General features: G+C 37.8%; 1 protein-coding gene across 1 annotated transcript in view; it reads right to left on the reverse strand.

Moving 5' to 3' along the window:
* Window positions 1–21590, reverse strand: part of LOC103181181 (protein tyrosine phosphatase non-receptor type 3) — a 72373-nt gene that overhangs the window by 12141 nt on the left and 38642 nt on the right. The window contains exons 11-24 of the mRNA XM_007897446.2: window positions 20430–20493; window positions 19050–19222; window positions 17012–17146; window positions 15392–15574; window positions 14387–14410; window positions 12314–12539; window positions 11050–11133; window positions 10594–10650; window positions 9105–9261; window positions 6702–6868; window positions 3161–3251; window positions 2897–2958; window positions 2598–2744; window positions 473–601 (exon numbers count right to left, since the gene is read on the reverse strand). Coding sequence (XP_007895637.2) covers window positions 473–601; window positions 2598–2744; window positions 2897–2958; window positions 3161–3251; window positions 6702–6868; window positions 9105–9261; window positions 10594–10650; window positions 11050–11133; window positions 12314–12539; window positions 14387–14410; window positions 15392–15574; window positions 17012–17146; window positions 19050–19222; window positions 20430–20493 — 1699 coding nt within the window. The remainder of the gene's footprint in view (window positions 1–472; window positions 602–2597; window positions 2745–2896; window positions 2959–3160; window positions 3252–6701; window positions 6869–9104; window positions 9262–10593; window positions 10651–11049; window positions 11134–12313; window positions 12540–14386; window positions 14411–15391; window positions 15575–17011; window positions 17147–19049; window positions 19223–20429; window positions 20494–21590) is intronic.

The raw sequence follows: 21590 nt of genomic DNA on the forward strand, positions 1-21590 counted from the left end.
AACTTGCCCAAGGTTTCGCCCTCTGCCTGGAATTGAACTCAGGTCTCTCACTTGCAAAGCGAGTGCTCTAACCACTGAGCTACAGGACTCCACAATATCAAGTTTTCTAGGTTTATTATTGCAATCCCATTTAATTAATAAAAGGCAAAAATCAATTTTCATTATTGTAATCATTACTTCATATATTTAGATATTGGTTCCTGGTTATCCTGAACAAAAGATCTAATTGTATTTCTGAAACATCTTCAAATTATGCAGAAATCCACTAAAATAGTTCAACTCATTTTATCTGTGTCACGTTGAGTACTCTATCAAATCCTACTCAACCTGCTTAAATCCTCAAAAAGGTTGCAAGATATCTCATTATGATAAGAATGTGTTTGATTGAAGAATAAAATATAGTAACCTTAATACCATATATTTTTGCTTTTACAAACCATAAATGAGAAAACGTTTTACTAACGACTCCTACCTCTAAATTTGTCAGCATCATTTCTCGGAACACATAGGCAATGCCATAGTTTTCGGTATGACACGTGACCTGAAAGTTGCCATACTTGCATACGTCTTGTAGATCAGGCCAGTACTGGTGACATTTTACCTATCATAAAAAAGTAAGCCAAAGTACAAAGTCATTCAAAATGAGGTGAGAAATCTCACATCTTTCCACAGATAGCATTCCCTGCCCTTCAACTAAGTAACAACAACAACAAGATAACATTTGTATAGTGCCTTTCACATCGGGAGGACGTCCCAAGGCGCTGGACAGTGTACAGCATTTCAGACCCGAGCTGGGGTCAGGGAGGGAGAAGGGAGGCGAGGGGAAGGGGGGTGACCGATGGCATGGTCGAAGAGAAGGGTTTTGAGGCGGGACGTGAAGGGGGCTAAGGAGGGGATGAAGCGGAGTGATTGGGGGATGGAATTCCAGAGGGTGAGGCCAGAGTGGCTAAAGGCTCTCACACCAATGGTCGGTCGGTCTGTCTGTCCGTCCCTTGAACTATTTAGCTCAGTTTACATCTACCCCATCATAGTCAATGCTGTTCACCAGTAGGTATTTATACATTTACTTTTTGAGATAATGAAAATAGCACTATTGCTGTTCTGAGCCTGTTCCACATATCTGTGGGAAGAACAATTTTCTAATTTCTAATCAGAATTGAGGTTTGTTGAGATTAAACCTGGGTCCTCCAGTTTTATTCTCTCAGTCCAGCATACTATGAATCATTGTGTGTAGCATCATTGTAATACTGTGATATACAAAATACAGGATATCCAAAACAGTGGATCTGCAAATAGTTAATTCCCTATTCTGAGCTTTATCCTTTTATGATCACCTTCTACTTGCTGATGTCAGGCACATGTATTCCTGTTTCATCAAATGCTATTTTTCCATTTCTTGGAGTTTGAACCTCCCTGAGGACTCACATGCAGAACTTTTATCAAACGTTCTCTAAACATTTGAGTAAATGCCAGATCAGTTACCCACTTAAAGAATTCCAGTAGATTTTTGCGGCATGACCTGTTGCTTAAAAATCCATGTTGACTATACCTTATGGACTGTGTTCTTTAAAGCATATTCTTTGGATCCTGTATAATGGTTCAAGCATTTACTCACTGCAGATGTAAAGATAACTAATCGAGTTATTCATAGGCACATGTCTTATTCCTTTTTAACCAACAGTTAAATACTTGCATTTGCTAATCAACAATTAATAACACTTGCTCGTCTCTGATCCTGAATAAACGCCTCCAGTGTTCGCGGAGTTCCTAAAAATAGGAACCAGACTATTGCACTACTTCTTCATATTATGTTATGATGTGCATAATGAAAGAGATGCACTGTAATCACAAGGAATTATTTTCTTGATTAGCCTGTTTAAAACTGCTTAGCCACAATTTCCATGAAGATGGCCAATAATAGTACGGTCAGCAAACTCAGAACAATTTGCAGAAGGTAGGTGAAATCATTAGCTTTATACTGAATGCAATTTCACTCTAGTTACAATGGGCTAAAGACAAATACTGAACCTGGTTTTAATGTATTGTCCTAACTGCTAATAATAGCCCTGTTTGTGAGGTGGAATCCTACACAATATGAAATAATACAGAACACATTTCCAACAGTGCCTTGAGATATCCTTCCCACATGAATCACGCTAAATAAATACAATTTGCTGTTATTTTCAACAAAACTATTTTAAAAATATGTATTTATAAAGTATTTTTAATTAATATTTAGTGATCCAACTGACTCCATTATATGATTACAAATCAAAGTAATGTAAAATGTAAATCTGTACCATGGTCTGACAGTCTAATACAATATTTAAATTAAATTTGTATGAATAAACTTTTAAAAAGTTCAAGCTTCATTTTCTTTAGAATGAAATACTTGATTTAGAATGAATCATTATTTCTTAGCAGCTCTCATAGAATAGGTAGAATACTAATGACTTACAACTCAGTAAAGAACTCTGAGTTATCCTGAAAGTCCTTCACTTTGATTATTGTCTCATCAGAATAACATTGTTATTTTATGTGATCAATAAAGTCCCAAAAAGGAGCAATATTTCTTAATAGAAACAGAATACACTTACGCGCCCTCGTTCTGTCAGTGTTGTTAACATTACAACAAGAGAAGATTGCTGATTCCAGATTGTCTGCCAAAAATATGGGCAGGTATGAGGAAGTGGACCTTGGCATGCTATGTACCTATTTAGAATACTTGTACCAGAGACTTCCATCTGCAAAGATAAAAACATTTTTTTTACATAGAAATATGTACTAGTACTCTATACTCTTCATTACACAAAATTGAAATAATGTTAACTGATAATTTTTAATTTGGACAAAACAAAATGAATAATTATTAGATCAAAAAAGCTTCAAAACCTACATTTACATAATTTGCATTGATGTAATCTTCTGATCCATCTAGGACGACTCTTGTTACATCATCTTTATAAAAGAAAATAAATTACAGGCAATATTTCCAAAGAACAAAACAGTTGTCACTTCTCGTTTTCTTTGACAAAGTTTAATACATTTCAATATTAGTTTGGAGGGATTGTTTTAGATTAAAATAAATTACATAGATTAACTTTTACAACAAGATGGAATTAGTGGTAAATATGTCAATACACAGATATAGAGCACTTACATGGCAATACATCTTTATAACGGTTTTTGTCCATGTTTTGTGGTAACTTTGCACAGGTAATTGCCATTCCAGGTTTTTTCCTGTATAGTTGCTACAAAATTAAATAAAGGGTTAGCATTTAAATTAGCCCAGGAATCGTTTCTCCAGCAAGTTAAAATCTTAAATATAAAAAAAACACACTTTATATATTTAATCTTATCATACCAATGAACACCAAGGTAGCAGATGGTGACTAGGGGATCCAAAAGAGAATTTAGGAGGAACTACTTCATGCAGATGGTAATGAGATTGTGAAACTCACTGCCTGAAGCGGCTGGTTGAATCAGATATCGTAGATGCATTCAAGAGGAAGCTAGACCTTCACATGAGGGAGAGGAGAATAGAAGGAAATGGGAGGGAGTAAGGAATGAGTTAAGACTCGAGTGGAGTATAAACACTGGCAAGGACTGGTTGGACTGAGTGGCCCGTTTCCATGCTGTAAATTCTCTGTACATCCAAATGCAGGGAAAGATTTGATCACGTTGCCCCTAACAGAACTTTATGAATTCTAGAACCACATTACGTTTCCTACACCTGGTGTGTATAACCACACCTTAGTTCTTTGTCTCCCACTGTCAGGAATTTTTTTTGACCTTTTTAAAAAAATCTGAATGTTGGTGGCCATGACACTGTAAGAAACTCCTTTCTTGTTTCAAATGGTTCCATGGGATAAAAATCTTCCTCATTTTAGCTAATATATTGTTATCTTAGTGTTGAGTTAATATTGTAATCCCAATCATTATTCTGTTCAAATTGTACTAACTCACACATTGAAATATTAAACTTTATTGTCTGTAGTCTTGCCCAGACACTCATCTACCTGCATCTTTGCATTTTTCCTCTTCTCTTCACAATTTACAACATCTCCTAGTTTAGTGTTGGGTAATTAATATATAGAGTGAAAAGCTGGAGACCCATATAGTCTCATACCCACTATTATCCCAAGTGAATTTACTATGCTGCATGACTCTCTCCACCTCTATCATATTGTTTCTGAATTGAAGAACCCAAATTAATGCAAGATTCCAACTGTGACCTAACCTACGACCTATAACAAATCTAATAGAATTTTTCAATGAGGTAACGGAGAGGGTGGACAAAGGTAGTGCAGTTGATGTAGTTTATATGGACTTTCAAAAGGCATTTGACAAAGTGCCACATGAAAGACTTGTAAGAAAGATAGAAGCCCATGGTATAAAAGGGACAGTGGCAGCATGGATCCAGAACTGGCTGGGAGACAGAAAGCAGAGAGTTGTGGTGAACGGCTGCTTTTCTGACGGGAGGGAAGTGTACAGTGGCGTCCCCCAGGGATCGGTATTAAGACCACTACTCTTCTTAATATACATAAATGATCTGGACTTGGGTATAGCAAGCACCATTTCCAAGTTTGCGGATGACACAAAGTTAGGTAGGGTGGTAAACAGTGAGAAGGATAGGAGCCAACTGCAGGAAGACATAGACAAAATGGGCAGACACATGGCGGATGAGTTTCAATGTGGAGAAATGCGAAGTAATGCATATTGGTAGAAAGAATGAGGGGAGGCAATATAGGTTAGGTAATACAATCTTAAAGGGGGTAAAAGAACAGAGTGACTTCGGGGTGCAGGTAAATGAATCCTTGAAGGTGGCAGGACAGGAAGATAAAGCTGTAAAAAGGGCATATGGGATACTAGGCTTTATAAATAGGGGCATAGAGTACAAGAGTCAGGAGGTTATGATTAACCTATATAAAACACTGGTTAGGCCTCAGTTAGAATACTGCGCCCAGTTCTGGGCACCACACTATAGGAAGGATGTTAAGGCATTGGAAAGGGCGCAGAGGAGATTTACAAGGATGGTACCAGGAATGAGGGACCTTGATTATGAGGAAAGGCTGGAGAGGTTGGGATTATTCTCACTGGAGCAGAGAAGGTTACGAGGAGACCTAATAGAGGTCTTCAAAATCATGAGGGGACTTGATAGGTTAGAAAGGGAAAAAACGTTTCCACTGGTAGGTGTGTCGGTGACTTGAGGTCACAGATTCAAAATAGTATCTGAAAGAAGCAGAGGGGAGGTGAGAAGACATTTTTTCACGCAACGAGTTGTTCGAATCTGGAACGCATTGCCTGAAAGGGTGGTCGAGGCCGATTCAATACCAACTTTTAAAAACGGGGTGGACGGGTATTTGAGGAGGACGGGTTTGCAGGGTTATGGGGAAAGGGCTGGGGAGTAGGATTGACATTAATTGCTCTATTCAAAGAGCCGGCACAGACTCGATGGGCCGAATGGCCTCTTTTTGTGCTGTACAATTCTATGATTCTATAATTATATTCCAATATAATTTCCCCATTTTTATATTCAATATCCTAGTTTGAAAATCCTAATATAATATTCTGAAAGGGTTACTCAGTGAACCCTTCAATTTTGTTCTTTTGACATCTGGGGATAATAATCCTTAAAAAAAAAGAATTTAGTCACTCAATCAACGACTGTTTGTGGGACACTGCTGTGGCGATTGGCTGCTGCATTTCGTCCACAAATATACAGTCAATTCACTTTACAGTACATTACGTGAAAAGTGCTATATCAAATGCAATGATTATTATTATTCATCTGCAAAAACCTTCCTACATGTTATCAGTCCTTTAACTGTAAAAACAGAAATAGTCGATTTAAATATCATACATTATGCTGGCTGAGGTTACTTTGTAAGAAGTTTACTTATCAGTATACTGAATACACACAGGAATATATATGAAATGTATCTATAGTTCCCATTTAACTGAGGCCACAGTTTGCTACATTGAATCTGTGATACATTCCTATTACTACACAAGTCAATATTACAATTCGTATTTCTTAATCAATCATCCAAAAATAAGTTACTGACGTAACATGATACATCTCAGCTGAAATATAAATTGTTTGATGTCTCCTTAAATACTAAAGTGTTGAATCTCATTTGCAACTTAAGTAACAGATGAATGTTTACATATTTACTGATCACTTTAAAATAGCAATATTCAATAGAGGTCTGATATTGTTATTCTAAGCCAAGAGTACAACTTGAATTTAAATAGACAGAGGTATATATTCAGAAAACATAATAGTCTATAATCTATGAAACAATAAGGATGAATTCATTAATACTGTAACTCTTCACTAAAATTAACTTCAACTGAAATCTCAACAACAATAACTTGCTTTTATATAGCCCCCTACATGCGGGGTCGCATCTTGGAGTGTGAAATTGCAAATATCTCATTGAAAGCACTGTGGTTATTTAATAACTTAAAGAATTTATACAAGCAAATTTATTCTCAAGATTAAATACTGACAATCACTCCACCGAACAAGCATGATTACATTTTGATTTGTACATTCCAGAAACACTCACATATGAATAATATCCACAATTGTAAAATGAAAATGGTCACTTACTAGGTTGTTACTTCAGTGAAGACAAATATTACATTTATTGAAGTAAAATACTTTAGGTGCAACAGAGAATGAAGTAACTTACATCAAACTGGTTAAGTATAGCTCCACTTTCCAGTCCTTTTCTAAGTTGGATCATGGATTCCTCCAATGAATCACCATATTCAGGATATGAGACACGCTTTGAATTATTCGGAAAATACTGGAGATCTGTCTCATCTTTCATCTTGTCCTCCATATGATTATGCGTAACTAAAAATTATAAGAGATTTAATTTTAATGTATTCTAGTAAACTGCTTCAGTGACTTACAATTCAGTTTTGAGAAGTGTGATGGTTGAATGGCAGAAAGTAAAAATAAGGGTAAAAAGAGGTCAGATGAAGTGAATGGGGTTGGGGTTCAATAATATATTATATATGTTGTTAGACAACAGGTCAAGTTCAATGTTTAAAAAACGTGAAGTAGTACATTTTGGAAGCAAGATAGGGAAAGGAAACATTACTTAAGTGGTACAGATGAGCTTAGGGAACTTAACATGTGGAAACACAGTCCATTAAATATGGCTTTATAGGTAGATATGGCCATAAAAAGCAAATTAAATCCTTGCTTTATTCCTATAAGAAAACAATACAAAAGCACAGAGGTAATGTTGAACTTGTACCAGATGGCAGTGAGGCCACAGTTGGGAGTATTGGAGCTAAGTGAAGGACAAGCACTTTCCCATGGATTAAATAGGGAACTGGGTGGGCCTCTGATTCCATACATTTATGTCTGTTTCACAGCATCAGTGGTGGAGCTTGAGAAAAGTTCATCAATTCTTGCTCTAAAGCTAGAGAATAAACAAACTAGGGAAAAGATAGGTGCATACTAAAAAAATGTTTTTAAGAATGGGAAGGTGTAGATTGGCACTCAAATTCACCATTAATGCACCTTGGTCTACTGCATTAAACGTCCCTGCATTGGCCAATCCAGTCCGGTTTACATAGCAACGAGACTGCCCCAGTCAAAGTTACAAACAACATTCTCTCCATCTGTAACCAGGGTTTGCTCTGCCTCCTTGATCTCTCCCGATATCTCCTGTTTGGCTCCCATCAGTGCCTTCTCACCTAAGGGCCTGACAGCATTAGTCTACATGGATGCTCACTCCACAGAGCCAGGGCAGAATCTCAGGATCTTGTATGACACCCACATTCAAACATTGTCTTTCAGCTTTCCCTCACTAACTCTCACCACTGGCTGCCGAGACTCTCATTCAAGCTTTCCTCATGTCCGGATTCCCCAGTACATCCCTACACAAGCTGCAGACTATCCTGAACTCTGCTCTCCTGCATCAGGCTCCACGAGCCTATCAAGATGCTTGTTGTCACTTAAATCCCTCTACAGCCTCATCCCATCCCACCTCTGGAATCTACTACAACCCAACTTACCATTCCCTTCACTCAGGAAACACTGGCTTGCTTTATCTCTCCTGCCCATCTGCCCCACCATCAACGTGTGAGCTTTCAGCTATTCTAACCCCGCTCTCTGGAACTCCATCTTGGATTTCCTTCGATTTACTCCTCCCTACGTTCAAAGCCCGCCTTAAACATACCTCTTTGAATGTACTTTTTTATCATCTTTCCCTTCCCAATCCTCTTTTAGCTCCCAAGCACCACCCACCCACCCACCCACCGGGTGCCCAGCCAACAATTTCAAACATTTTGAGACATACTTTTGACATGAAAGGTGCTAAATAAATGTAAAATGTATTGTAAAATAAAAAGGAATCTAGCATTGTATGTGGTGCCTTATGCCTACAAAATGCATCTTAGGACATAAACTGCATTCCTACAGTATATAATAAATAATAATCCTTGCATTTGATATAGCGCTTTTCACGTGTTCTAGACGTCTCAAAGCGCTTCACAGAATATACTGTAAAGTGAATTGACTGTATATTCGTGGGCGAAACGCAGCAGCCAACTGCGCACAGCAGTGTCCCACAAACAGTCGTGGATTGAAGTGACCAATTTTTTTTTGAGGGATTATCATCAGGCTTGTGGAGTAAGGAAACTTGACCAAGGTTTTGCCTTGCCTGGAATTGAACTTAGATCTCTTGCTGAGCTGCAGGACTCCGCAATTGGCTGCTGCGTTTTGCCCATAAATATACAGTCAATTCACTTTACAATATAATCTGTGAAGCGCTTTGAGTCGTCTAGAAGACGTGAAAAGCGCTATATCAAATGCAAGGATTATTATTATTTATATCAAGCTGAGTCACAAAAACTCAACTCCAATTTGAAGTCACCTCAGATACAAGTCAGTGCGATGCACATGAGATTTGCTGCAAGAGATACACTTTACACCCCAAGTGCTTTTTCTTGCTAGAGGTGGTGGTTATCCTGGAGTTGTCCCATTCAAGTGCTTTATCGAATGTTTTTTCTTAAAAAAGTTACATTAGACATGATATTCCACTTACTATATTTCTCCACTTGCTAATAACAGTTACCTTTTCGTCTGACCAGCAGTAAAAGTTCTCTGGAGTGTGATTCTCGGCTTGCTTTTATGAACATAACAACCTGGTCGTGAGTATGTTCTGATATGTCTCTGCCATTAATCAAAAGTATCTGATCTCCTTCAATCAATTTGGGTGTACAAGTATCAGCCTAAAAGGTAAAAGAAAACAATAGGCACAGAATATTTAAATAAATACATATTTCTTAAAATAAGATTGGGAACGCAATTTCATCCAGGATTTTAACTTGGTTATTTCATAATTTTCACTGTATAATGCAGCTGAAATTACGAGAAAAGCAGTCTCCTATTTTAAGTCTTCTTTCAGCAATAGTACGTGTCCTTTGCTATAAATACATTTAAGCATATTAAAAGTAGCACCATTTTCATGGTCCAATATTAATTACTAATCTGGTCTTATTATGGTAATAACATGAATTGATGCACAAATTTGCTAATTAAAGCTGGACAGAATTTTGTCTCTTTCTCAAAACTTTGTATGAAAACTAAAGATGTACTCAAAATTTAACCAAAACCAACAAAAGATTTGTGAGACACTTAAATTGTTCATTGGTTTTATATTTGTGAAGTTCACCTAGCACTTACTACTAATTTTTATTTTATTTTTACGTAGATAATTTAATTCCTCACTGCTGCAGATGTAGAAACACATTTTTATATTATCAAAGATTTTCCTGATCACCAAACACTGCTTCGACAAATATTGTTCTTGGATTTAACAAGCGCAGCTACGACATTATTTTTGCAAACTGACACCCACAAGTAGGACTGAAGGATCGGTTTGCAATCTTCTCATGACTGTCTATTTCTGAAGTTTTTTTTTTTACAGACACACTTGTGCAGGTACACATTATGCCTCAAGACCTTAAGAATGTAATCATTGAAATCTGTTGATTAATTCCAAAATCTAAATGTAAGAAATCTCAATACATTAAATTTCATTTGTCCGTGGAAATTTCCAACAGTGTATAGATGCTATATGGCAGAAAACAAATGTACATGTTGGAGTCAATATATCAATATATTCAATATTTAGCACGTTGAATGTTTATGTCATGAACTGCTCCCACCCATGCCGGTCTCAATGTTGTTGTCCATCAGCCCAGGCATTTAGCATTAGTACCAAAATCTGGCTTGCAGTTAGCAGGTTAATGGCAGTTGAAAAGCTGTGATGTGTGAGGTGAATGTCAAATGCTGTTAGGATCGTTTCATAGACATCAGCATTGAGAATAGTTTAAGGGTGTTGCAAAAGAACTTGGGAGAAAACCGACTTCAAAATTAAGGCTGTATTTAAGAATTTGCCAAATTTCAGGCTCTCTGAAATGGTATGACTAGAGCAAATTTAGACCCAGATGAAATTTTACTCCTTGGATCTTTAGCTAATGCAAAATTAGTTCAGAAACCACACAAATAAATTGTATGTTTGGATCATTACAAACAAAACAAAGAATAGTTTTACTCACAGGTGATCCTAGACTTACTCTTGAAACAATGAGTGGCATTTTCTGATCAACTCCACCCTGAAAGTAAAAGAGGGGATGAGAAGTGATGGAGTGGGTCCAAGAAGCTTGCAGTTGGTGTAAAAGTAATAGTTAATCCTAGATCACTCTTGAGATTGGGCTGTATGAAAATGCACAGATGGAGAAACTTCTAGGACGAACAAACATTATGTGAGCTTTAATGCTTTATTTTAGTGTAGCATTTCACTAATAGCAACCGATACAATTACTTGCAGACTGTATAATATAAAATGTAATTGCACAATGTAATAAGTTAAATTGAATGTATGCCTCTGTTTTGTGTTACAAAGAGGGATTATGTACAATTGCATTGCAGTACATTTACTCGTGGGAGAAAATGTGCGTAGTACAATTTAATTTACAGATTGAGCAAGGAGAGATTTGTTTCATATATAATACCTTTAAATTGAAACCAAACTTTCCTTCTTCATCAGGTGTCATCCGTATCAAAATTATGCAAGCATCATCAAGATCTACATCATTCTGGGAAAATATGAGCAAACAAAAATTACAATGTAATATAAGGAATGAATTCAATATAGGTGTGAGCAAATTGGAGAGATAGGGAGGTGCCTGGGAATTAAATGATTTGTAAACAAGTGTGAGGATCTTGAAATCAATCCATTCTGTAACAGGGAGCCAGAGGACTGTGGCTCCCTGTTACACGTGCACATGAAAAGCCTGTGGTAATGGCGGCACGGAGTTTGGTGCGGGTGAGGATACAGGTGGCGGAATTTTGAATTAGTGTCAACGGCCCCAAAAAATCTCACCTAAACCAATGCATCTCGACCACTATCATCAATAACTTGCTATTCTGATACATTATAATCTCATTCTACACTGATAATGTAATTGAATACTTTCCCCAAACCAAATGCAGTCATTTCCTGATCTTCACCAAGAGATGATGCAGGAAGCAAATCAGCAAAGACAATTTGGCAATAAGTCAATTGGTAATGTCCAAAAGTGCTTCAGGCAGTGGTTATAAATAAAGCCTTCAGTCATCAGAAGGAAAACAAATTCAGATAAAAATAAAATAATATGGAGTGAATTTTCTGCATAGCTGATATAATTCCTAGTCACCAAATTATAATAATAATAATCCTTGCATTTGATATAGCGCTTTTCACGTCTTCTAGAGTCTCAAAGTGCTTCACAGTATAGACTGTAAAGTGAATTGACTGTTCAGTTGTGGGTGAAATGCAGCTGCCAATTGCGCACAGCAGTGTCCCACAAACAGTCGTGGATTGAAATGATCATTTTATTATTGTTTTCTTTTCTTGAGGGATTATTATCAGGTGTGTGGAGTAAGGAAACTTGCCCAAGGTTTCATCCTGCTTAATCCTGATGGGTTAGTTGAATGACCTAATAATATAATATACTCCTCCTATTTGGTAACCTTTATGCTTTTTGCCTTGATTACAAAAGCCGTACAATTTAGAAGTGATAGTTTTATACGGTGTGAAAATATCCTGATATCCACAGGTCTTAAAAGGACTATGTTCTTTGTAATTTCTATCGTATCAGCCTGGACATCATTTCTAGAATGAAGAAGGAACATTCTAAATTTTAAGAGAAATTTATTCTTTTCCTTCTAATTTTTATGTGTAGAAACTAATGTAAACTTCGTTTTTAAAATGAAAATTGTAATGGTTTCACAAACCTTGTCATAGTAGTATTGGTAGGGCTCAGTTTCACCTGAATTTGTTGTTGGTGCCATAATGTCATAAGTCTTCAAGAACTGAGAATCAACACCCTCCAGTGGATGAGACACATCTTCACTCTGTACATTGATCCTCACATCATCGAATGAATGAGTCAGTGACCGCCGACGTTGCCTTTGGACACACTGAGAGAACTGTCCTTGCATTTCACCCGCTGCAATGTTCCTGCAAACATTATAATAAATGTCATTTAAGATTTTAGAGGACAGAAGTGCCATGTTTATATTACAATCAAATAAACGACCCTAAGGCTTACAAAGGTTTCAATTCCTGTAGACGAACATTGAAAGATTAATGTCAGTTAACATGTTTTTTTGCGCAGGTTCAGTTGTGCAGAGATATCCCAGGGGGAAGTACACACCCGACTAAAGAACATCCAGCAAGTGGGAATGGTTGCAGCTAATCACAGCTTGGCAGGGTAGTTAGGGAGTTTAACAAGCTGGATGCACCACCACATCCAAAAATATGATTTCTGAAGTTCAAGGTGGTGGCTTTTGAAAAGTTGGTTTTCACTCAAGTAACATTTTTTAATATTCATGTTTGAAACAACAAAATTACATTTGTATAGCGCCTTTCCTTTGGCTGGAGGACATCCCAAGAAAAGGAACCAACAAGATTCCCCTAGATTGTCAAGGTCTAGCAAATGTGAACATTTGTCCATAGAGCAATAATTAACATTCTCTTGAATGCACAAATGCTATCAGATTTAGAAATGCTTCCTTGTCAATCCTTCTCCATGTCTACTCCTTCGGTAATCACCCTCAAGGACATCACAGTGAATACAGTGGGAGATGAATCTTTGAGAAAAATGATTTCAGAGGAAGATCTGATAAGAGCAACTTTTGACTAAGGCAGATACACTTTTGATTACAAAGAATGTACAGAACAGAAACAGGCCACTCGGCCCAACCAGTCCATACCGATGTTTATACTCCACACGAGTCTTCGCTCATTCTTTACTCCCTCCCATTCCCTTCTATTCTGTGAAGGTCGAGCTTCCTCTTGAATGCATCTATACCATCTGACTCAAACACCACTTCAGGCAGTGAGTTCCATTACCCTCTGCATGAAGTAGTTTCTCCTAAATTCCCTTTCATATCCCCTAGTTGCTACCTTATATTTGTGTCCCCTGATTCCCGAGTCCCCAACCACTGGGAACAGTCTATTTATGTCAACCGTATCAAATTCTTTTATAATTTTAAATATTTCTAATAGGTCCTCCCTTAAACATCTATTCTCTACAGAAAAAAGGCCCAACCTATCCAGTCTCTCCTGATAGCAATAACCTGCCGGCCTTGGTATCATTCTCGTAAATCTACACTGTACTCTTGTCATCGCTGATATATCTTTCTTATAGTGTGGAGACCAGAAATGGACACAATACTTCAAATACGGTCCCACAAAGATTTTGTATAATTTAGCATTATATGCTCTCCCTCTGGTCAAAGCAGAAATAGCTGAAGACTGTCTTAGTTAAACGAAGATTTTCCCCAATGTATCTGCTGTCATTGTGGTTAAATCCTTATACAGCAGCCAGTGGCAGGCTTGTGCCAAACTTTACAGCCATAAATTAACAGTGATCTTAAACCACTGGAATGGAATTAACAGAGTGGTGCAATACTGCTCTGTTAATGATGGTCATTTAAGATTTTTGCTTTGATAACACAAAGTTGGAAAAACGGTCTTCAGAATTTTGTTCGGATTTTAGCATGGATTGAGGTATTTTACTCTCTTAAATTCAGGCAATAGCTCTACAAATATTTGACTGGAATTCTCCCCAATTTATAAGGAAACCATTCTCAAATGACTGATTTAATTTATTACTTTAATATTTAAATATAGTAAATATATCTTTTCACCCACAAGAGACACAGGCATTCACTTTACAGTATATCCTGTGAAGCGCTTTGAGACGTCTCGAAGACGTGATAAGTCGCTATATCAAATGCAAGGAATATTATTATTAAATGTCAGTAAAAATATTTTTGAATGTGTACAGAATTTCAACTTACTGTGGTGAATGATGGTCCTCTGACCTGCAAAGAAAACAAATCAAAAGTTATTTCAGCACAAAATTTAATACAGGTACTTACCCCACTTGATTGCTTACAGCTTTATATGCTAGGCGATAGTAGCTGGGTTTTCCATTAATATTTACATTAAACAAAAGTATTATTCCTGACAATATTCAAGAAAAATGTTCTCTTTGACTTTAGAAAATACAAATCTTAATCATATAGAATGTTACGGCACGGAAACTAGCCATTTAGCCAAATAGTCCAAGCCAACTTTTATACATGAGCCGCCACCCCTCCTAATCCCCTCTCCTATATCTCTCTATTTCTTAATAACTTATGGATGCATTGTTTCTTCTTAAATATGTTAACGCTTTCTGTGCCTTCCGACAACTAACTCACTTTCTCACCATGCTCTGTGTTAACTCCCTTTCAGATCTTCGACTGGTTTCTTATATTTAATACGGTACAAGAATTGTGCTATGAATTTTGCACAGTGGTGCAAACTATTGCTATTAATCCTTGCATTTGGTATAGCACCTTAATAATTCCTTCAAAAAATAATCATAATAACAAATTGGTTACTCAATCCACAACACTGCTGTGCGTTGTTTGTGGGACACTGCTGTGCGCAATTGGCTGCTGTGATTCGCCCACAAATATATAGTCAATTCACTTTACAGTATATTCTGTGAAGCACTTTGAGACGTCAAGAAGACGTGATAAGGCGCTATATCAAATGCAAGGATTATTATTATTATCATGTCAGAAAGATGTCTCAAACCGCTTCACAGAATTTACTGTGAAGTGGAGTGACTGTATATTTGTAGGCCCACACGGCAGCACAATTGCGCACAGCAATGTCCCACACTATTCTGGATAAAATGTTGTTAGGTGCAAAAATCAATTACAGTCCTGAAATGCATGGTTCTCCTAATTCAAAACAAACAATATGAAATATATTTTGTTCTATTTAATAAAGTTCCATAATAAATTGCTTACCAACTGTTCGAAGCTGGTTTTAGACTGCACTCCATGTCATTGTTATTTGTATTGATCGGAGAGTTCACCTTGTAGTTGTAGAACACTTCTTCACTCTCCGTAATATAAGCCATTTCAGAAGCAAGATTATCTACAGAAGAATGCCGAGGCTTTTGGCCATCATGTCGCAATCTGGGGCTTGGCCTGTAAGTAAATACATTAATTGAATAACATTAAAACTTGCATTAATTAAAGCAGATCACAATATGATAATCTACTGGGGATGATGTTTCACTAAAGGGAAATAGGCAACCTGCACCAAATAACCCTCTTTATCTACTTCAATTCTGTCCTTACTCCACACGCCTAATAATAATCCCTCCAAAACCAAAAACAATAATAAATTGGTCATTTTCAATCGACGACTATTTGTGGGACATTGCTGTGAGCAATTGGTGCCGCGTTCGCCCACAAATATACAGTCAATTCACTTTACAGTGTGTTCTGTGAAGCGCTTTGGGACATCCTCCCGACGTGAAAAGCGCTATATCAAAATGCAAGGATTATTATTATTATCCCAGCATCTCCACTTTGTCTCTTCTGACAGCTTTTCGTCTCGATTCCCCTCCCCCCAAAGTCATATGCTGTGTTCCTCAGGGTTCTAAACATCTCATCCCACCTACTGGTTACTGAAGAAGTACACATAGAAATTTCAGAGATAGATTGTTGGAATTGAATGTGCACTCTCTCCCTGATGGGACACATCCTGCTTACCTAATTCCAGAGAGAAGTAGGCACAGGTTGGCAAGAGCCAAGGCTGCGGACCAGTTTACTAAAAAAAGTGTTAAGTGACATTATGCCATCTAGTGGTATAACCCTGGACACACGTTAGGGAAAAAGTGGCAAGAAGACTGAAAAAAGGACTCAACAAAGCAGATACAACATAGGAGCTTCACTAAAAAGGTTGGTCAACCAGATAATAAATAATAATCCTTGCATTTGATTTTGCATCTTTCACGTCAGGAGGACATCTTAGAGAGTGAGGATGCTTTGGTCGACTGCGTCGAATGTGGTGGAGAGGTCCAGGAGGATAAGCAAACCTTATAGAACATTTAACCATTCCACTATTCTAGCGATTTCATCCACAACCCCCACCCAGCACATCACAGCATGTTTTACCCAATTTTAGTCAATACATAATCCTATAACATGTTCTAAAGGAGTTGATCAACTCAGAGTTGTTGCCACAGAACCTTGGAGTCAGTCTTGAAAGAAGACGACTCAGAACGGACCTCATAGAGATGTAGAAAAGTTTAAATGGGATTGAAAAAGTAAACCTAGAACCATATTTTAGGATGTACCAATATAATAGAATCAAAGGACATAGGTTTAGAATCGCAAAGGACAAAATGAGGTCTGATACCAGGAAGTTTTTCTTTACCCAGGGGTAATTAATGCCTGGAACAGGTGACCTGGAACTTTTGGTGGTTAAGGTCAGGAGACTAGACATATTTAAAAAACATCTGCATGCACCACCTTAACTCAGGTGCCCAGACAGCATAGACGTCCTCCCAATGTGAAAGGCGCTACATAAATGTAAATTGTATTGTAGAGTGAATCTATTACTCAAATTTTGCTTACCAATCAGGTGTCAATGGTGGAGAGCGAGAAGGTAGGCTTCTGGTTTCCAACTGTTCTACTGACAGTGATTTCCTCAATACTGGATTCCAGACCATCCCACCAATGACCCGTCGACAGAATTGATAGTTGAGAAATCTGCAGCAAACAGAAATATAAACATTTTCCCAAATTCACTGAACAATTGAACTATCACAAGAATTGGAATTGACCATAAATACAATTTATTTGGTGAATTTTTGTGATTGTCAAGATGATGAAAGGTAGTGCTACAGAACTAGACTTTTCCTAGTTTCAGCAACAAGCATTCTAGTTTTGGCATCAAGCTCAAGTATATCAAAAACAGAGTAACGTTCTCTTACTCTGCCCCAACTAAGGGAACTAATTCCAGGAGCTAAATATCAGCTTATAGATTTGTTTGTCACAGTTCATTTGCGCCCAAATATTTCAGGAGGAATATAATAATAATCCTTGCATTTAATAATCCTTGCACTTGTCAGAAGGAGTCTCAAAGCGCATCACAGGATTTACTGTGGAATGGAATGACTATGTATTTGTCGACACAATTGCCCACAACAATGCCCCAAAATCAGCCATGAAATAAATGACCAATTTTATTTGGGGGATTGTTGGTCAGGACACCAGGAAAAACTCCCTTCTCTTTTCGAATACTGCTGTGGGATCTTTAACGTGCACTTGAAACAGGCAGACAGGTCCTCGGTTTAACGTCTCATCTGAAAATGTACATATTCCCTGGAAATTTCCAGCAAGTGGGAAATGTGCAGCCAATCACAGCCTATCTTGTAAGTGGCCTTCTGACTGCTTAGATTTACAAGCATCCACCACTCAATAATAATAATAATCCTTGCATTTGATATAGCGCTTTTCACGTCGGGAGGACGTCCCAAAGCGCTTCACAGAACACACTGTAAAGTGAATTGACTGTATATTTGTGGGTGAACGCGGCAGCCAATTGCGCACAGCAATGTCCCACAAACAGTCGTAGATTGAAAATGACCAATTTAGTATTGTTTTGGAGGGATTATTATTAGGCGTGTGGAGTAAGGAAACTTGCCCAAGGTTTCGCCCTGCCTGGAATTGAACTCAGGTCTCTCGCTTGCAAAGCGAGTGCTCTTAACCACTGAGCTACAGGACTCCAATAGGGAGGAGCTATGCAAGGCTGGAGCACTAAATTATTCAACCCGACCAGTTTCTAGCAATAACTGGAATCTGGGCTTGCTCCGTTTCATTTAGAACCACCCTACTCTCTTCAGCTCCTTGCTCGCATATTAAGTATTAACATACATAATGTGCTCACATATGCATTCCTTCTTCATATTGAAATTTCCCAGTGCCTGCCAATGGAATGTGGGCTCTGTCCCTCAAGAGACACTTGCTTGGAGATCAGTTTCTGTACGTGCCAGAGGCACAGCTGACCTCCAAAAAATTGCTTTGAATTTATCTTGCATTTTATTATAAAACATTTTTTCACAAAATAAAGTAAAACATATTCCCCTAGCTACAGAAGTGAAACATCTAATTGTAGGGTTTTGTCTTAGCAAGAGTTCTTTCCTTTTCTACATTATCTGGGATAGCGTCTTTCATTCTCTACTTAACTTCAGATCATCCTTTTTCGTCTACTCTGGAGTCATCCTGCTCTGGGAAAGCCTTCAGCTAGTGAGTAAATAGGTATCATGCTTTTGGCAAAACTGCTCTCGGTTGCCTGATTTCGTACATCCTGATTATACAGGGCAAGCTTTTTTTTTTTACACAAAAACATGTTACACTAAAATGTTAATAATTATTAACAATCACAACAACAATATGCATACCAACTGACATGTCTCAAAGCGCTTCACAGGATATACTGTAAAGTGGTTTGACTGTATTTTGCAGGTACTCTGGAGAGTGAGCAAAAATTTCATCGTGTGCAAATTTCAGGTTAAGGAACATAAAAAAAAACAGAAATTCACTCTAAAGTGAACAATACTTTATATACAACAATATGCATACCATAACAGAACTACAAAAGCAAACTGACCTGTTCTGGTTTCTATGGCCTACTGTGAAATAGGCTGCAAGTATTTTTTTCTCTTGAAGGAGTGGCTTCTTTGCTTGAAAGAATGTGTGGTGCTCCACACATGATTTCCAAAGAATTTTACATGCTCTATAATTAAGCATATTAAATCCAACAATACTCTCTTGAGATTGTCTCTGTCAAAAATAAAACAAAACGGGTATCTTATATAATTCTGATACTACTATGTTTGTCAACAGTATCTGCTGAAAGCAATTAAAAGGTCCAATTAGAAATAACAATTTTTGAACAAGGTGGTCTATTGTTTGAAGCAATCGGGAATCTACAATATACAGTGGAAGCCGCTTTAGCCTGACATCAGTTAACCCTGGGTGCTGGGTAAATCAGACAAAATGGCTGGCCCCGATTCATTTGTATTCTTACTGTTTTAATGATGCCATTTCATTCGGACAAAATTTGTTTAATCCAGACAAAATGCTGCGTCGGTCAACGCTGTTTACATACTCGTACCGAGGGGCTCCAGGACGGAGTTGAGAGTCAAATTGCGATTGATTGGCAGCAGACTCCAGCCATTCACAAGCAGTTCTAGGCTGTCAATCAGTGAGTGAGCGGACGAACAGAGAGGAAACAAGGGCAGAAATAGTAGGGTTCAAATCACAATTGATTGACAGCTGAGCCGCTTGTAAATGGTTGGAATTTACACTCCATTCACAAACGGGTGCAGGCTGTTAGTCACCACAGAGGGACCACTAATTGCTCCCTTCCCGTCCAATGGGAACAGTAATGCGAGGGAGGAGGTAGTTAAGGGAACTTCAATTAACCTCAGACATTACTTAAGACGGACAAAACGTCCACCCCCGACGTGTACAACTTAAGAGACTTCCACTGGATTTTAAAGAAATCTATATCCAGAAGCAATAACTTAATGCTTTGTTTGTAGTATATACATTACGGTGAGTTACTGTGAAAGGAAAAGTCCTAACGTTTTCAGGGTTTATCTTTAATTAGAATGGTTCTTTGTATTGCAATAATATTAAAATCTAAACATCCATAGACCTCCACACCCCCCCAACAGCCCCACCGCAAAACAGAAAGTATAATCTCCTGCTTTATATTACCCTATGCTGTAATCAAGTCGCTTTATAGTTCTCAAGAATATCTGTAGTAAAAGTAATGCATTGTCCTGGATATGGATTCTAACAACTTTGATATTCAGAATTATTTTCTTTAAAAAAAAGGAATCAAATTAACAATTAGATAGTTCCAGTGGGAGAGCTAGCACCAGCAGAGATGAAGGGGTGAATGTCCTTATTCCATGCTGTAAATTTTCCATCAAGCTGTTCAGTATGCTATACAACTGGGTTTTGGGTCTATAATACTTACGGGCTTTTCTCGTAGTTGAATAAAGAATCGTTTTCGCTTGAATGAAATCTTTGTAATATTTACCCTGAAACAGTAAAATTTTGATTAGCTGTCTAGTTTTATATAATAATCCTTGCATTTGATATAATGATCTTATCATGTCACCAAGACATATCAAATTGCTTCATGCAATTTATTACTGTTCAGAGACTTTGTATTTGTAGGCAAACATGGCAGCCAATTTGCGTACAGCAAATATTTCACAAAGCCACAAAGTGACCAGTTTTATTTGGGGGTTGTTAGCCAGTACACCAAGAGAACCTCCTTCTCTTTTTGAACAGTTCCATGGGAACTTAATGTCCTCCTGAATAGTTGGATGGGATTTCAGTTTAACAGCTCATCCAAAGAATATCACCTCTGATAATCCAGCACTGCACTGGAGTGTCAGTTTAGACTGAGTTCAAAGTCCCAATGTAGGTCTTGGATCCACAATCTTCTGACTCAGAGACGAACTTGCAACCAACTGAGTCAGCCTGATACCTAAGGCATTGAGGGGGTGCAATCTGAAGACAGTGATGAATATCATAGAATCATAGAATATTACAGCACAGAAATATTGTGCCTGGTGCCAGTCATAAAATAGTGGATAAACTTAACTGTTGAAATCAATTTATCCTTGAATTCTATCAATCCAACAGTCTTCTTATAAATCATCTCTCAAACACTGGTGATCAGTCTTGCTTTCTCCTCTACATTGCCTCTTGGACTTGTGAAGCCCTCTAATGAAACAGTGACCCAAACTGGACAGAGTAAGATAAGATGGAGTGAACTGAAAAGTCTGATCTTAGGATCTGAACTCAGCTGATTTTGTGGTATAGTCCAGCATTGTTCATTGTTGTCTCACCCTCTTTGTAACAAAAACCTGGATTTACAGCACCCTACACATCCTGAGGTATTCTGCAGGTGACTACGGAAGAGGAGAAACCATTGAAGGAAACAAAGTGGAGGCAGTGCATCAATTTGGACTGGAAACAGGAGGGTGCAGTCCCACAAAGGTGGAAGAGAGGAGAGGCAATCGAGAAGCTTAGAGTGAACTCCATCCCACTTTCCCTTCATCTCGCTCCCTCCCTTGCCTCCTCTTCAACCGCACATTCGGTCATCCTCCTACCCCTACCTTCCCTA

This window comes from Callorhinchus milii, unplaced genomic scaffold, assembly GCF_018977255.1.
Source record: "Callorhinchus milii isolate IMCB2004 unplaced genomic scaffold, IMCB_Cmil_1.0 Scaffold2, whole genome shotgun sequence".
Lineage (NCBI taxonomy): Eukaryota > Metazoa > Chordata > Chondrichthyes > Chimaeriformes > Callorhinchidae > Callorhinchus > Callorhinchus milii.